The sequence below is a fragment of the Macaca thibetana genome, chromosome 13, assembly GCF_024542745.1.
Source record: "Macaca thibetana thibetana isolate TM-01 chromosome 13, ASM2454274v1, whole genome shotgun sequence".
Classification (NCBI taxonomy): domain Eukaryota; kingdom Metazoa; phylum Chordata; class Mammalia; order Primates; family Cercopithecidae; genus Macaca; species Macaca thibetana.
The window spans coordinates 103,722,211-103,740,668 of NC_065590.1; the positions used below are offsets into that span (position 1 = coordinate 103,722,211).

The following is an 18,458-nucleotide window of genomic DNA, read 5'->3' on the forward strand; positions in this document are numbered from 1 at the left end:
TAAGCAATCTTTTTTTCCATTTTTCTTTTCTCTTTCAGATACAGGAACTTGCTATTTGTGAAGGCAGGAAAAAAAGAGTTTTGTGAATTAAGAAACAATGATGGATCAGCACTCATGCAGACAGGGCTTTGATGGCCTGGCCTGTCAGAAATCAACCGTGTGCGTGTCCACTTCTGTCCACGCAGTGATGGCCTCAGAGAGGATCGTCTCTATCCCATCTCTGTACCTAGAACAGTGTTTGATATGCAGGAACCAAATTGATGCTGTTAAAATAATACAGCATTTTCACAACAAGTATGGAAGGTGTAAGTTACTACTAAGTACAGCAGCTAAAGCATAAGCAAGGTTTTTGGGTTTTTCTGAAAAATAAAAGGATTTTGATACAGTAGATATGGAATCTCCTGATGCTCAATTCTGTGATGCCATACAACGCCCAGTGAACTCAATTTGTTTTTTATTTTATTTGTTTCTGAGACGGAGTCTTGCTCTGTTGCCCAGGCTGAAGTGCAGTGGTGTGATCTCAGCTCACTGCAACCTCTGCCTCCTGGGTTCAAGCGATTCTCCTGCCTCAGCCTCCCGAGTAGCTGGGACTACAGGCGTGCACCACCACGCCTGGCTAATTTTTGTGTTTTTAGTAGAGACAGGGTTTCACCTTGTTGGCCAGGATGGTCTTAATCTCTTGACCTCGTGATCTGCCTGCCTCGTCCTCCCGAAGTGCTAGGATTACAGGCTTGAGCTACCGCGCCCAGCCCTCAATTTGTTATCTATTTGATGGACCTCAGAGGCAACTAGAATTTGTGTGGGTACAAAAACGTATAAACGGGAAAATCTGATTATGGATACTTATGTATGTTTTAAACAAGTAAGAAATATTTTACAGTAAGGGCTTCTGTCTCATTTTATACCCACTATGTATAGATACTCACCACCAATCATTTACATGTTTAATAAAATTATTTGCAAGGACTTTGCAAATATAAAGTACTCCATAAATGATTAAAAATAGTAAAACATATCATATAAAAAGCCTTCAGCTTTTGCCATGATTTCATATTCTAAGACTTGTTTTCTATGTCTCACACTAGATCACAACTATTAAAAATAAAGCAAACGCCTACCATCTTAATTATTCATCTCTTGGGGAAATGTAAATCTTTTAAAAAGTGGCTTCTTTCCTGACTGAAAATAGAAAGCAGAAATGTTTATGCTCTTGTTACAGTTTCTCCCAATATAATTTTCCCACAGATGACTGAATATGAAAGATTTACTTGGATAATTGCTACTATTGATTAAGTGTGCGCTATTAGAGTGAGCAATTTACTGGTTAATATCGATTGGTCTATAAACGACATGTAGTCCTATCTACAAACTTACACCAACCTGAGAGTCAATCTTCTAGGAGTCAGAACAACCCAATTCCCTGAGACAATAACACGAAAGAGTATGCGGCACACAGAGTCTGGGCAGCCCTTTCCACCTGCATCTCCAAGTGGAGGCGCAGAGGACTCGGTGCTGGCAGACCTGCTGGGGGACACGGAGGGGGAGCAAAGGGGCAAGGCCCAGACCCAGCCTCAGACCTCAGCTGGGGAGGGCCTCCACTGCAATTCAGGACAGAGGTGACTGAGAGAGCCCCTTCATCTCTAATTTAGATGTGGCGTGAGAGTCAGACACATCAGTAGAGGAAATAGAAAGATGATTTTTTCATTTCTTCCTTTTTTTTTTTTTAAAGACAAGGTCTTGCTTTGTTGCCCAGGCTGGAGCGCAGTGGTGCGATCACGGCTCACTGCAGCCTCGACCGCCTGGGTTCAGGCAATCCTCCCACCTCAGCTTCCCGAGTAGCTGGGACTACAGGTGCGTGCCACCACATCAGGCTAATTTTTAAATTATCTGTAGTTAAGGTCTCCCTATGTTGCTCAGGCTGATCTTGAACTCCTAGACTCAACTGATTCTCCTGCCTTAGCCTTCCAAAAGTGTTGGGATTACAGGCATGAGCCACTGTGCCCAGCCAGATGATTTTCTTTGTATAATCATTTAGAAAAACATTAAAGGAAAAAAAGAGAAGAAAACACATGCTATTTACCATTTATAATTTATACTTTCCCAAATGGCGATTTTTTCTGATAAGAGAATATAAAATATTTGGCTATAGTTCAAGTTTACTTCGCATTTCAAAAACATTTCTAGGCACAGGAATATTTTTGTTCACACCAAAGGAGATCAACTGAGACCATAACTGGCTCTCCTCACTGTGGTGAGGCTTTGCTATCATATCCTTTGTCGGGGGCCTGGCAGGACATGATGGCTACTGCATGGTCACGAGTTTCTGAAGAGAGTCTTAGGAAGGAACTTTTTTGCAAAGTTGTGAGCAAGGGACAGTGATGTGCCCAGGGTGTGGCGCCAGAGGGGACTGGGCTGCAGGACAGCTGTGGCGGCCTCAGGAAGAGGATCACAGTCACCAGGAGACTGCCCCCGGCCGGGCAGGGGTCAGGAGCCATGGTGCACAGAGCTCTGTGCTGCAGCGGACCACGCAGGGCAGGAAAGGTGGCGTGTATGGGAACCAGTGCACGTGCGGGATCCAGGGTGGCACCGAGTGAGTCTGGTGTGGGAACCAGTGCATGTGCAGGATCCAGGGTGGCACCAAGTGAGTCTGGTGTGGGAACAGGTGCACGTGCGGGATCTAGGGCGGCACCGACTGAGTCTGGTCAGGTCACGTTGTGTGGCCCAACATCATTTGTGGTTTTCAGAGGTTTCTGGGTTTCGCAGACGGGGCTAAGGAATTACTGACCTGTTTTCAAAAATTAACAGAAGCTTGTACATAGTAGATGGCCTTTTGTAATTTACTTTTGTTGCTCAACATTGCTTCTGAAATTTATCCATACTGATGAATATGGCTCTAGTTCTACATGATGATTTATTTCAACTGCTCCAAAGCATTTAATTGATTACATAGAACATAATTCTCTTCTTTTGAATATTGAATATTAAGGTTATTAATAAAATGTTTGGCTAAGTAATACAAGTAATACTGCAGCAAACATTCTTGAATGTCTTTTTACACACATGTACAAGTTTTTCTAAAGTATATAATTGAAAGTGGGATTGTTGAGTCAAAGGTTATACAAAGCATGTACTTTATCAACTTTTTTTTTTTTAAATTTTTTTTTTTGAGACAGGGTTTTACTCTGTCACCCAGGCAGGAGTGCAGTGGCTCGATCATGGCTTATGGCACCCTCGACCTTCCAAGGCTCAGGGGATCCTCCTGCCTCAGCCCTACAAGTAGCTGAGACTACAGGCATGTGCTACCACACCTGGCTAATTTTTGTACTTTTAGTAGAGGCGGGGTTTTGCCATGCTGCCCAGGCTGGTCTTGAACTCCTGGGCTCAAACGATCCACCTGCCTCAGCCTCCCAAAATGCTGGGATTACAGGTGTGAGCCACCGCGCCCAGCCTTATTAGCTATTGTTAAATTGCTCTGCAAGGCAATTCACGTTCCCATCAGCAATGTGTCCTGCCTACCCTTACCACTTGGTGCTGCCAGTGTGACAGGCTTGTCGGTTTCCCTCTTCTTTAGTGTTTCTCCTGGTAAAAGCCTCCAACTGGAGGCATGGTAGACATTTCCTTGGCCACACATGTCAAGCACACGTGTTTGGAGGTTTATTTTTACAGCCTCAGCAGAGCACAGCCTCAGCCTGCTGATCTTCAGACTTGTCCAAGAGGTGATGTGGAACCAGCAGAGCCAGGGCTCTTGGTTAATGGACAAATGCTGGAGAGGGGACGACTGGCCAGGAGGAACCAGGATAGCATCGTGCTCTAATGCCGTGCACTCTTCCTTCCAAGGTGGAATGTGACTTTGGCTACTGTGAGAGCCAGAGCCAGTTCTTATGATTGCATGCTGCCTGCTATTTGAAATTATAATTGCTTATTTTCTTAGTGTGCTTTATGCTATTTTTATCTTATTATTTTCTACCTTATTCCCCTTCCTGGTGGCCCACCTCCATTTTCAATGATAGATGCCAGAAATATGCAGCAAATAAATTATTTTAAAAATCAGAATCTAAAGTATACCACATAAAACTTTTAACTTTGTGAAAGAAATCTTATGAAAATCTCATAATTACGTACATGACATGTAAAATTCTAATAATGAAGTTAGTTTGATATGAGATAAAGATTTTAGATAAAAATTACTTTTACTTTTTTTTCTAGGAGTATGATACAGGGTCTATTTGAAAAACTGAACACAGGCATCACACAACTTCCAAATGATGAGAAGAACAGTCTAATAAAAATCACTCAAGTAACTAAGAGCATGTACATAACTTTTCTCTATCTAAGACTCAAAGGGAATATTACACGATACCATTAAAGTGAGTAACACGTCCTCCTCCCAGGCTGTGACATCCATTTCCCTGTCAACTACAATCTTAGGAAACTCTGCCATAACTTAGGAAAATAATTCAGAAACCCTTTCCTCGCTGCCTTAAAGACAACAGGAATTATTTTAGGACACACTAGAACGAAAAGACCAGGGCAAGGTAAAGATCCTTTCATGAATACATTTTTCACCTTACGTAAGCTCCCTTGTTAGGCCTGTTAATAAAATTTCTGCTGGTCTCAAGTATTTCCAATGTATGACACACATCAAACCACTGTATACATTTATTAATAACAGGAACAATCAAAGAGGGTAAAAAATAGCCTGTAGAAAAAATCCATCTCAATGAACACCCATGGCTTTGTGTGATTTTTAAACCCATTATTATAAAGCCCCGTCGTGCTGCCAGTTCAGTCCCTGCCTCAAGAGGACACATCACAGCAGCTTCTCCACGGCCAAACCGAGGGGCCACGCCCACACCCTCGGGAACAGAGCATGCGCCAGGGAAACGGCCACCCTGGAGATCCATAACTGCATTAGCAAATTATAGAGGATACAGATACTTAGAAATCAGCTGTTTTTTCCCCTTTAAAAAAGAGTATCTCCATCTCCCTCCTTTCCAAAGCTTTCCAATCATAGAAATAATTACAGAATCACTTTGGTAAAAGAAACTCAATGAAGCATTTGACTGACGTTTACTCACATTTAAACTTAGTGTGATGTCTGAAAAGTCTGCTAACCCCCTAAGCAAGGGATGCTTGTTTACCTTTTTGAGGACACGCTTCTGTAAATGTGGTAAAAGATGTTGGGAAGAAAGGCAATTTGGGGAGCGCAGTTTCCAGTGGTTCACAGGCTACCAGAAGCATTCGGAGACCAAACACCTATACCTGAGATCATTTCCCGCTGCTATTTTAGGAGAGGGTCTCTGCCTGGGTTTTTGCACTTACTCCAAGTTAACGAGTACAGACTTCTGTGAGTATGCTGGGCGACCAGGTGAGTGACAGTTCCACAGCCTGGGGAGCGTGGTGCAGAGGAAGGAGGAGAGTGAAGCGTCTCTGGGGAAGGTTTGGTTTCTGAGTCTGGAAGCGTCCTTCAGTCTCTGCAAGTGGGGGAACCCCTGGGAACTTTGCTCTGGGGCAAAAGAGGCCTGAGGGATTCATGCTGGAGCTCTCAGGATTCCCACCAGTTAGAGAAGCAGGGCTGTGGGAACTGGTATTCAAGATGTGGCACAAGCAGCTTCTCTGCGGGAAGTGGATGCAGGTGATGGGGAGAGAAAAGGGAAACTTCACTGCTGTGGGCTAGGAGTGCAGCTGAATTTGGGTCTGTGTCTGAAGACACCGATGGAGAATTGTAAGAGTTACAATACATTTGTGAATCTGGAATATATACTTCTTTCAAAAATAGTGTATGAGCTTCAAGTCAGCAACAAGTAAATGAAAAATAATAACAGAGAAGGACTTCTAAGTCTGAGTAAACACCATAAATGGTTAAGGCAGAACTTCACGGAGCAAGAGCCCTAACTTAGCAAACTTTGTTACTGCTTGAAAGAGAAGAGGCTTAATAAGTGTTTGCTCAATGAATACACGAAGAAACACAATTGAGAACTTGTTTGTTTCAATCCCATCAGATATAAGGTCTTCTCATGGGCAAATCCTACCCCTGGATACAACCCAGTCCTAGAAGCTGTATTGCAAAGCACAGTTCCCACAGCGCATAGATCCGACGGTTCAGAAATACTGAGTCATTTGGTGGGAAGCAGTCAACGAGCAAAACCACCACCAGCAACTGTTCTTTCCGCTGGGCTGCGCGGACTACGTGAGGGACACCGGGCAGCAGGGACGGTACTGGCACGTGAGGGACACCGGGCGGCAGGGACGGTACTGGCACGTGAGGGACACCGGGCGGCAGGGACGGTACTGGCACGTGAGGGACACCGGGCGGCAGGGACGGTACTGGCAACAGAAGCGAGGACATTTGTTTGGGGCCAACCTCTACACCTTTGCAGATCTTAGTGTTTTAATCTACAAAGTGAGCATTTTGGACTATGTTAAGTTTTTCAAATTTTTAAATAGTAAAATTCATCCACCTTTTCCCCCACCCCCCAAAAAAAGACATCTCAAGAGAGACTTATGTATAAAATAGATCCCACTGAAATGCTCTGCGTGACACTGGGCCTAGCAAGTCACCTCCGCAGGCCACGCCCAGTCACCCCAAGGCACCTCCCTGGAACCCGAGGGTTCTCAGAATCACAGTTTGAAAATGTGTTAGATTCGATTTGCATTCCTATCAAATCCTTCCTTTCCTTTTCTGTCATTGCAGAGGAAGAAACGTTCCATCTTTCCCAGACTCATCTTGTGGTTTCGCCTCCTCACTCTTTGCGCCCCCTTCCCTGGAACCGCCCCCTGCTCTATCCTTTTGTATGAGCTCCTTCTCTATTTCTTTAAACCCAACATTCTGGTGCTACTTCTTTATCAAAAGAGTAGCTTACCGACGGGGGGTCCTCTTACTATCATTCCCTCATCCCTTTATTTATTCAAGAAGACGCTGTGTGCCATTCCGTGCCCGACCATGCTGGGTCCTCAGATGCACTGGTGAACAAGACAGATGCTTCCTGACTGTCACGGTGTTTATTACAGATTTTTCATTTTTGTAGGTTGGCTCTGTCTCCCCCTACAAGTTACAGCATTTGTTATTGACACTGATGACATGTCACCTCCAGTTCATGCATATAATGAAGTCAGGATAAAATCCAAGTAACTGAGGCTGCTTTGCCAAGGTTAGGTACTTTTTCAAAAACAGGCTTTTTGGCAAGACTCCAAAAAAGGTTTTTTTATTTGGGGAAAAGATCAGGGATCAAAGGAAGTTAACAATCAAGACTGAGAAGAATATAAGAAACTAACTTGAGTAAAATGGGGAGGACTCTAGGTTTTTTTCCTTTAGGCTCTCTTAGGAAGCAAGAGATCTGCTGACAATAGAACACTGGAAAGCAGAAAGTCAAAGAGAAGTTTAAAATCAAAAGAGAGGGACTAGAAAATCCAGGAACCTAGGGCACGATGTCACTGTGTGACACCACAGCGGAGTGCAGCCCCCGCCTGTGCTTCGGACAGGCCCTCACACAACCGCAATCTGGGTCATCTCCGCCGGGAGAGGGGCCCCAGGCGAAGGGGATCAGAGCCGGGAGCCGGGCCCCACGCGAAGGGGATCAGAGCCGGGAGCCGGGCCCCACGCGAAGGGGATCAGAGCCGGGAGCCGGGCCCCACGCGAAGGGGATCAGAGCCGGGAGCCGGGCCCCACGCGAAGGGGATCACCGCCGGGAGCCGGGCCCCACGCGAAGGGGTTCCAGGTGGCCTGGTCAGTGTAGCTGGCAGCCCCCAACCCATACTGAACCCAGGAAAGCTTCTCAAGTGGCACAGAAGTCACAAAACCACACATAATAAAGGATGTGTCTGAATTCAAGAGAACTAGTCAATTAAGGAAAAAATTTTGTTACTTTGCTAAAGGCTATTGCTGAAGATTAAGAAATCACTCGTCTCCTGTGGTTCTGCCTCAGGATTTCGGCCTCACGAACATCAGTCATTTCTGGCAGAATGCGGACAGGCTATACCTCACTTTCTTTTTTTTTTTTTTGAGGCGGAGTCTCGCTCTGCCGCCCAGGCTGGAGTGAGTGGCGCGATCTCGGCTCACTGCAAGCTCCGCCCCCCGGGTTCACGCCATTCTCCTGCCTCAGCTGGGACCACAGGTGCCGCCACCTCGCCCGGCTAGTTTTTTGTATTTTTAGTAGAGACGGGGTTTCACCGTGTTAGCCAGGATGGTCTCGATCTCCTGACCTCGTGATCCACCAGCCTCGGCCTCCCAAAGTGCTGGGATTACAGGCGTGAGCCACCGCGCCCGGCCATCTACCTCACTTTCAAATACAGAGGCAGAGGTGATGGAACACAAAAGGATATTGGAATTATTTTCTTCTGAATTTCACTGTAGTCTTTGTGCAGTAAAGTGATTTACATATCACCGTTTTCACACAAAAGACAGTCGCTTCTGAGCGGGGACTGAGCCACGTCCTGCTCCAAAATAAACCTCAAACATTTTCATTTTGAAGTTTTCTGTTTCAGTTCATAGGCTAACCTTCACCTGTCATTTCAATGGGCGGTAAAGTTTAATTCTCAAGAAATTTCTAAACTTCTCAACTATTATGTCTTTAGGAACTAAAATTTGCTTAAAATAGGTGAAATCTGGTCCCCTGTGGTGGCTTACACCTGTAATCCCAGCGCTCTGGGAGGGCAAGGCGGGTGGGTCGCCTGAGGTCAGGAGTTCAAGACCAGCCTGGCCATGGTGAAACCTCATCTCTACTAAAAATACAAAAAATTAGCTGGGTGTGGTGGTGCACGCTATGTGGGAGGCCGAGGCAGGAGAATCGCTTGAACCTGGGAGGCAGAGGTTGCAGTGAGCCGAGATTGTACAATTGCACTCTAGCCTGGGTAACAAGAGCAAAAAACTGTCTCAAAAAAAAAAGGTGAAATCTGAAGCTCGGTGCAGAAGAATTAGTAACAATTGAGAAAAACAAGATGGGGAACTATTAGAAAAATAAGTAAATTAGGAAATTCCATTCTCTTTTTTGAAGGATGACAGGTGAATATATGTCCTCCAGATTGTTCACCAAAATCAAGAGTGAGTCCGGACCATGTGCTGCTGAAATTCAACAGTCACGGTGAACACGAGTTTCAGACAGCCGGTGGGACTTATTCCCAAAATCAAGGACCTCACTCTCCAAACCCCTTCAAGACAGTGCATTTCGTATATTTAGTAGAGATGGGGTTTCACCATGGCCAGGCTGGTCTTGAACTCCTGACCTCAGGTAATCCACCCACCTCGCCCTCCCAGAGTGTTGAGATTACAGGCGTGAGCCACCGCACCCAACCAGATTTCACCTATTTTAAGCAAATTCTAGTTCCTAAAATTTGACTGCATGCAGGCATGGGAGCATGGCTTTGCTAAGTTCACTCTAGGCAACTGTCTGGATGAGCAAGAAGAGCAATTCCACAGCCCCCTAAGGAGACGGCACTGGGGAGCTGAGATTCGGCGTGAGCCGGGGCTCTCATTTCAGAGTACTTACCCGATGGCTGCCTTAGGATTCCTGAGGGAAACATATACGACAAACTTCCAATATCTTCTCCTTCATCTAGAAAAGCTATCCAACACGATTCCAGCTGCCTTTAAGATTATAAATTCACTGGAATCAAATCAACCTGTACAGCAATGGATCAGTGATCCAGTATTAATGATTTATTTTTTATTTTTTTAAGATGGAGTCTCGCTCTGTAGCCCAAGCTGGAGTTGCAGTGGCGTGATTTCGGCTCACTGCAACCTCCGCCTCCCGGGTCCCAGTTCAAGCAATTCTCCTGCCTCAGCCTCCTGAGTAGCTGGGATTACAGGAACGCACCACCATGCCCAGCTAATTTTTGTATTTTTAATAGAGACGGGCTTTCACCATGTTGGCCAGGCTGGCCTTGAACTCCTGACCTCATGATGTGCCCGCCTCGGCCTCCCAGAGTGCTGGGATTACAGGCGTGAGCCACTGCGCCCAGCCATGAATTTTAAAAACCTTATAGAATTCATGACAAAACTTAAAAATGTTCAGAAATTCACCCATTCAATAAATTTTCTATACAAAATGCAGAAAATGCAATATATTTTAAAAACGAACACAAATCATTTATCTCTATTATACATGATGAAGCATACTCGATCAAAGTATATGCTGCTTTGAGTAATCTGATCATTTCCAATAATGGCTTTTTAACTAATTAGGCTTAGAAGTATCCATGTATTAATATGATGCTTTTTGGTGCACAGGACTGGCATCTACTCCAACAAAATTCTACTTATGTGCAAAAGCTATGAATAATATTCAAAATAATTAATTTCTAGAGAAAATATTATGAAGGCAGGCAGGACTTATCACAACACTGAAATCAAACACATTGTCACTTACGATTAGCTGTTTCAATCCAACAAAAGATTGTTCCACTGAGTCGGCATTTAGGACTTGTCTCTTTGCTGCAGCTTTTTCACCCAGAAAGCGAAGCATCAAGTCTTTAACTGCATCTCCCTGGGAAGAAGAGAAGAAAAATATGTCAAGACAATAAAATGTCAGTTAAACTCAGCTAACCAGAACCCATAACTAAACAAAATTTCTTTTTTCTCCAGTGGCTTATGGAGGTAAAAGTAACGGTTATAGTATCGTAAAACTTCAATTAACCAGAAGCTAAATTACCACAATTGTTAATAAAACGCATAATTTTAGAATTGCTCCTTATTCTTTTTATTTTTAAAATTATATCTTTATTCACCACTGATTGGAAAGCATGTTCTTTATTTTAAAGAGGAAATGGTAAATCCTGCCACCTACCACCAGGCTTGCAGTGAGAGGCAAAGCCAAGCCAGCAGAGGGGCCTCAGGTGAGGGGCCTAAGGAGGCCCAGGAGAACGAAGGTGACACTGCTGGGGACCAGGGGCTGCACCACACAGTGACCAGACTTGCGCTGGTGCAGGCAGGCCTGAATAGTCTTCCCAAATTCCATCAAGGGCCCGAAAACTGAGACCCCCTTTCACAGCAGGTCCTCGATAGCCTCGCTGAGCCAAGCGCTGCTCCAGGAGCTGGTGGGCTCACTTCATGCTGCAAGCCAGGGAAGAATCCAGTTGCCTCTGCACGGGACTGTTTCTACCTCCTGACCCAACTCCTCTGATTATACTGATCTTTCGATGGTGCTGAAGAACACTGAAAGTGGAATCTGAAGCATGCCACTTACTTTAAAGGGAAGACACAGAAAGGCAAGGGGAGGGAACCGGTGCTTTTGTGTGGCCTGGGGACAGAAGAGATGTGCCAATGACCTGCACTGAGCAGGGAGCGATCTCATAGCTGGTGTCAAGCCCAGATGCTGGGCGAGCTGGCCTTCATGAGCCTCAGGAGTCAGCACGGTTTGGGGGCCCCAGGGAAGGGCGTGAAGTTACCAAGTCTGTTGCATGGGGACAAACTAGTCATCCCAACAGTGCAGAGAAAACTGTTCCAGTCCGCGGGCCTCAGTGCTGTTTCGGTGGCTGCACCGCAGGCTGAGGGAGAGTCCAGGGTAAGTAAAGGCTGCTCACAGGACGCAATGCTCTCCATGGGCAGCAGGAGAAGCCTCTCACACACAGCGGGGACCAGGACACAGCCCTGGACCATCTCTCTCCCTTCTGGGGGTGCTGCTGACTGAGGAAAGGCACCTGGGAAGGGGCAGCAGCACTGAGGTCCCTGAAACACCTGAGGCAGGGGCAGCCGGGGGGACAGAGCAGTCCAGGGAGAAAGGGCAGCAGCACTGAGGTCCCTGAAATGCCAGAGACAGTGAGCAGCCTGGGAGGAGGAAGCAGTGGCTCTGAGGTCCCTGAAATGCCCGGAGACAGCAAGCAGCCGGGAACTGGCTGGACCTTCCCTGACATGTGCTCTGGGCATCTGGCCCGCAGCAGCTGCTGACAGGGACACGGCACAAAGGCCCTGCAGTCTCTCGGGTGAACAGAAGAAAGACTCAAACTAGGACAACCCCAAGATGGGGGGTGGAGAAAGCCAAGACCTCTCCATCCCAGCACAAAGCTGCCTCCCAGCCGCAGGGAAGCTGATGCTCATGCTGCAGGCAGGCCACCGGGGGCACACAGTGACTGAGGGTGCACAGACGCCTGCGTGCCCCCCGCCTGGACTTCACCACTGGCTCAGATCTCTTCCTATTGTTCTCCTACCCTCTTTTTGTGGGGGGAAAAGAAAACCATAGAAGTTGTTTCTCCTAAGAAGCAAGGTTATTTCAATCTTTCGCTATCTTTCAAAATGGTGACACTTAAAAGAAGAACAATATCTAGAGCATGAGAGCAAGAGAATCAGAAAAGCTGCTGACATTGCTTCTCCCCTCTGCTGCCTCCCTCTCTCCCGGGAGAGATCAACAGTCTGCGGCAGGAGAGGCAGGGCGGCTCCGCGTCATAGACCTGTCTTTTCCCTGGTGCTAAACCTGGTGCTCGAGGCCGACCTCACGTTTTCTCACATTGAGGCAAAGACCTAGGGGCAGCCGTTGTATAATTTCTGCTTTCAGAGTGTAAGGTGAAGTACTTCATATACCAGATCCACAAAATCAGCTAACTGATCTAGCAGCAATAATTACAGGGCAAAATAAAAGAGTTCAGACCCAGCGCTCCAGAAAGCTCTGCAAAAACGCAACTCTTCTCAGACAAAGAGCATCTCAGCCAGAGGGCAGCGAGCTGGGTGAAGAGCAAAATCAAATCGCAATGCCAGGGACGGAGGGGCAGGGACAACTCCTCCATCCCCGCAACATTCTCAGTGAGACCATGCTGCAAAAATCTCGCCTTTAGAATTCTCTGTTAGTTAATATTTTAGTTACCACAGCAAGTTCCTGAGATATTAGCATATGCATGACTATCAAATATCCCATCAACGGAGGGCCAAGGATGTGACAAGCGTCTTAAGACAAACCTCGCCCTTGCTGTGTGGCTAAGGGCACAGGGAGGTGGAGACGCTGGCACTGCATCTCCTCCAGTGGTTACTGGGGGGAGGGGAGGGAGCTTCCCGCAGGGCCTTCTAGAGAGCTGTGCTGCTGCACCTGGATGGAGTCCAGCTAGAACCAATGGCAGACCGTTCAGCGAGGGTCTACTTTATCCAGGGCAAGGTCCAGGGAACACGAAGGAGATATACGAACATATCACAATCTGGGACTCATCGTGATCTCACCATCCCATTCTCCTGGTCAGGTGCCCCACGCGAAGGGGATCAGAGCTGGGAGCGGGGCCCCACGCGAAGGGGATCAGAGCCGGGAGCCGGGCTAAATGACAGAGTGAGACTATGTCTCAAAAAAAAAAAAAAAAAAAAAAAAAAAAAAAATTAGCTGGGTGTGGTGGTGCATGCCTGTAGTCCCAGCTACTTTGGAGGCTGAGGCATGAGAATCACTTAAACCTGGGAGGAGGAGGTTACAGTGAGCTGTGATTGCAAAACTGTACTCCAGCCTGGGAGACAGAGCAAGATTCTCCCTCGGAAAAAAAAAAAAAAAAAAAAGATGTAATAATTTTGAAATCAATAAAAGCTGCAAGAATCTGTAGCTAGTACACCTGCACCCAAAATTAAAATTTCTGCCCTTCAAAAGATACCTAAGAAAATGCAAAAACAAGGCACAGAATAGTAAAAAAAAAATTTGAAACACATCTATGGTGTATGATAGCTCATTTCCACCTAGGATATTTACAGAACTCTTAAAACACAGTAACAATAAGACAAATATCCACAGTCTGAAGGATGGAGAAAACATCTGAAGAGATACTTTATAAAGATATACAAATAACCTATATATCAAAGGATTAATAGGTCAGATCCTACGTATCAAGTAGCCTGTTTAACCTCAGTCATCAGAGAAATGCAAAAATCGAAAAAAGTTGATGATACCATGGATATAAAAGAATTGGAACTCTCATGGGCTGCTGATGGAAATGTGAAATAGTGTGCCCACTTTGGAAACTGTTCTATTTCTTATAGAACGAAATGCACACTTATCATAAACCCCAGAAAGTATGCTAGTAAGTTTTTACCCAAGAGAAACGAAAATATATCCACGCAAACGACTGTGCTCAAATATGCTTTCCCAACATTCTCATTTGCTAAATTACTAACACCAGGAGAATGTGTGAGTGTGTGTGTGAGAGACAGAATATACAACATTCTCTCTCTATAATAAGTTCCACCTAGAGAGCCCTTTGTGCTTTATTCTAAAAACTCACCTACGATTTATAACATAATTTACTAGAAAATGGGTTTTGAACGTACTTACAACCTGGATAATTCTTATATATGCAGCAGTGGGAATTTAGTTAACAGCAAAGGCTCAAGGCTGGCAGTAATTATGGATTCTAGATTCAAGATTTTTGGTGCTGGAAGGACTCACTGGAGGAGACTCTCAGCCATCATCCACCAATCTTTGATCTCCCCCTTCTTCTTCTTTTTTTTTTTTTTACTTTAGACAAAGTGTCAGAGTGGCTGGAATGCAAAGTTGCCCAGGCTGGAATGCAATGGTGTGATCTCAGCTCACTGCCACCTCTGCTTCCTGGGTTCAAGTGATTCTCCTGCCTTAGCCTCCCAAGTAGCTGGGACTGCAAACGTGTACCACCACACCTGGCTATTTTTTGTATTTTTACTAGAGATGGGGTTTCACCATGCTAATCAGGATGGTCTCGATCTCCTGACCTCGTGATCCGCCCGCTTCGGCCTCCCAAAGTGCTGGGATTACAGGTGTGAGCCACCGAGCCTGGCCCTCCCCTTCTTCTAGTAACAGAACTTCGGTTTTGCCTGGGAACATGACCCCTTACCTAAAGACTATTTTCAGCCTTTCTTGCAGCTTGGTGTGGCCAAGTGACTAAATCCCAGGCAGTGGGATGTGAGTGGACACATTGTCTTCCAGATGACGCATCGCAAAAGGAATACTGCAGAGCTCTCCAGCCTTTCCCTCTTCCAGATAGCTGGAAGACAGCAATGGGAAAACGCTTCCTGGACTTGGTTGAGGAAGGTGGAGCCAATCCACAGGGCTAGTTCATATCTCCAAAGTGTTCCACCACCCTGAAATAAACAGGGATCCCATTCCAGCCACCGTACCTTTGCCTTGCTTTGTTAATGCAGCTGAGCCTACAGCCTGACTGACAGACTTACCAAAACCTTTCATTTTACAGAGAAGAAAATAGAGCCACAGATGTTCAATGAATTCCCTTACGTTACACAGGTTATTGGCAAAGCAACAATTTGAAACCAATTCTTCCAATTCAAGACTCTTTCTAAGTTCACATACTGATCAGGGATATGTCTACGTATCAGGCAACTTCTGGGACCCTGGAGGAGACTTAGCTACTCATTCTTTATAGAACACTAAAGTGAAGCCATTTGACTTCCAGTTCTTCTTCTTTTTTTTTTTAATGTGGGTAAATAGAAAAGGCATTTTATTTTTAAATTTTAGAATATTTAGTTGACAAATACAAATTATATATATTCAAGATATACAACATGATCATTTGTTATAAGGAGACATTGTGTACTGAATTCCAAATCCAAATAATTAACACAACCGTCACTACCCATAGTTACTGTGTGTGTGTACATGTGTGAGGGTGGTGAGCGGACACTTGAAATCTGCTCTCATCAAATTTCAAGTAAACACTGCAGTATTACTAACTACAGTCACCATGCTAAATGTACATTCCATCCCCAGCACTCCTTCCTCTTGCATAAATGAAGCTCTGTACCCTTTGAGTAACATCTCCCCATGCCCCTCACACTCCCAGGCCCCAGCTTCTATGAGTCCAACTTTTGTAGATTCCACATGTAAATGAGATCATGTGGTATTCATCATCTTGTGTCTGGCTTATTTCACTTAACCTAATGTCCACCAGGTGCATGCACAGAGTCACAAATGGCAAGGTTTCCCCTTGTTTTTTAAGGACTAAATAGAATTTCATTGTGTATATTTTCTTTATTTTTTAAGAGACAGGTCTTACTCTGTTATCCACGCTGGAGTGCAGTGGTGCAATCACAGCTCATTGCAGCTTTGAACACTATGGCTCAAGTGATCCTCCTGCCTCAGCCTCCTGAGAAGTTGGGATTATGGGCGCAAGCCACTATATACCACATTCTCTGTCCTCTCACCTGTCGATGGGCGCTTAGGTTGATTCCCTATCTGGGCTACTGTGAAGAATTCTGCAGTGAACATAGAGCACAGGCATCTCTCTGAGATCCTGATTTCAATTCCTTTGGATACATACCCAGAATGGGGGACTGTTAGATCATATGGCAGCTCTATTTTTAACTTTTTAGGGCACCTCCATAATGTTTTCCATAATGGCTGTATTAATTCACATTCCAACCAACAGTGTACAGGGGTCCCTTTCCCTACACCCTCACCAACTCTTGCTGTCTCCAGAGTTTTTGGTTAATAGCCATGATATCTCATTGTGGTTTTGATTTGCATTTCCCTGATAATTAGCGCTGTTTCTAGTTCTTTGATTTAAACAGAAATCTTTCTGAGAGAAATATAATTAGTCATTTTCTATGGTAGAGAGAACTACAACATAAGACAAAGAGGCCAGAACTAAGGCAAACAGGACCTGTGTTCTGGCACCGGCTCTGCAGTGTACTGGCTGCATTACCTAGGGTGAACACGCCCATGGGAATCTGCCTGGACCTCTACTGAGCCACAGTGCACTGAAATTATCCATTTGCAGGTCTGCCTTCCCTTGTCTAGGCCATCTGTCCTGGTCTGGGCTGGCGGATGGGCACCACGCCCTCCTTTGTGTCACGAGGAGAGAGGATGTCTGGGACATGGCAGGCTTGCTGGTGAACGCACAAGTCATTCGGATCTGTTTCCTCATCATAAAAGGAGAAACTGGACTGAATCAGAGACCTTTCAGCTTTTTTAAGGAACAGGTGCTTTCCATTCCTTGAAAGCTTTGAGCTTGCTGCAAGGTATTCAGTACTCTTAGCCCTACTCACAAAATGTCATATGCTCACCCCAGCCCTTTTGTCAACCAAAGTGAAACACCCCTGCCCATTTCCAAATGTACCTAAGACCCTTGGACTCCAGCACCCAGTTCGGAAGCAATAGGTTAAGTCTTTCCTGTGGCAGCCTTCAGATTTCCTCTGAGTTACAGTCAGAGGGAGAAGGAAACGGCGAGCATCAGAGGGTTTGAAAGACAGTGCTGCCGGGCGCGGTGGCTCACGCCTGTAATCCCAGCACTTTGGGAGGCCGAGGCGGGCGGATCACAAGGTCAGGAGATCGAGACCACGGTGAAACCCCGTCTCTACTAAAAAATACAAAAAAAATTAGCCGGGCGCGGTTGTGGGCGCCTGTAGTCCCAGCTACTCGGGAGGCTGAGGCAGGAGAATGGCGTGAACCCGGGAGGCGGAGCTTGCAGTGAGCCGAGATCGCGCCACTGCACTCCAGCCTGGGCGACAGAGCGAGACTCCGCCTCAAAAAAAAAAAAAAAAAAAAAAAAAAAAAGAAAGACAGTGCTAAAGGCCAGACCCACAGATGTTAAAGGAATTTCACAGCAGAGAGGACAAACAAGAGAGAGAAGGGAAGAAACATGGAGAAGAACACGAAAGCCATCTTGGGGGTACAGGGTACAGAGACAAGACCAGGGAGTGGGAGAACAGGTAAGGATTCAGCGACAAATAAATCTAATCCTACAATCCAAATACCCCTGACATCAAAGTCCGGAATTGGTATTCATTAAAAAGATCCTGCAAAGGTTAAATTATGCTCAGTATATTCTGCCTAAGAGGGTAGAGAAGGATGCCTAGACCAATGCCTGGTCAAGAGTAAGCACACAATAAATACAGTAAATGAATATTAGTAAATTAGTCAATGAATATTCTGGAAAGACTGCCATGTAAAATACCCAAAATATGGATGTCTATAGGCTTACACTTCAGTTATCTGAAAAAATTAATTGGCTTCATTTCTCTAGCATGTCACTTTTCTTTTCCTAGAGAATTCATCACTCCTAGGTCTCAGCCATCTATCAATTCAATAAAAATAGTCACAGTCATACAACTGGCTTATTGGCTTACCCGCCTGTGTTCAGGAGTGGGTAAGTGGCTGCACTAAAGAGGGCTGTAGGTCCTTCTTTCAGTTCAGGAAAACAGATGCGCACAGGACCCGAGGCCAGTAAGCTGGGAGGTGGGGCGCCCCGCCATGTACAGTGCCATATGGAAACTACTAATCCTGTCCCACAATTTGGTTGCAATAAACTAAAACTGACATGCATATGATTTAATCTGATACATATGTATACATATATTTATAAAAAATTTTATCATACTATGCATGCTACATGTTATCGTCTGTCCTGATTTTCAAATTTAACAGTATGAGATGAACCTCATTAAGTATTCTGTTTTATATGTTTTTTAAAAATAGATTTTACAACTTATATTATTACTCACCAATGATCAGAGGAAGATTTTATTATTCAGAGCACTTTTAGGTTTGCTGGAAAATTAAGCAGGGTATAGAGATCTT

The 18,458-nt window shown here is 45.3% G+C and overlaps 4 protein-coding genes across 13 annotated transcripts in view; 1 reads left to right on the forward strand and 3 right to left on the reverse strand.

Moving 5' to 3' along the window:
• The window catches only part of EIPR1 (EARP complex and GARP complex interacting protein 1), a 579,020-nt gene that overhangs the window by 374,693 nt on the left and 185,869 nt on the right, over positions 1 to 18,458 (forward strand). The gene's annotated exons all lie outside the window — the stretch shown is intronic.
• COLEC11 (collectin subfamily member 11) overlaps positions 1 to 18,458 on the reverse strand; it is a 361,397-nt gene that overhangs the window by 252,485 nt on the left and 90,454 nt on the right. The window lies entirely within an intron of this gene.
• Positions 1 to 18,458, reverse strand: part of RPS7 (ribosomal protein S7) — an 838,959-nt gene that overhangs the window by 189,958 nt on the left and 630,543 nt on the right. The window lies entirely within an intron of this gene.
• Positions 1 to 18,458, reverse strand: part of TRAPPC12 (trafficking protein particle complex subunit 12) — a 99,570-nt gene that overhangs the window by 71,538 nt on the left and 9,574 nt on the right. For all 3 annotated transcript variants that reach the window (XM_050754046.1, XM_050754045.1, XM_050754047.1), the window contains one exon: positions 10,365 to 10,481. In XM_050754046.1, the coding sequence (XP_050610003.1) occupies positions 10,365 to 10,481 (117 nt within the window). The remainder of the gene's footprint in view (positions 1 to 10,364; positions 10,482 to 18,458) is intronic.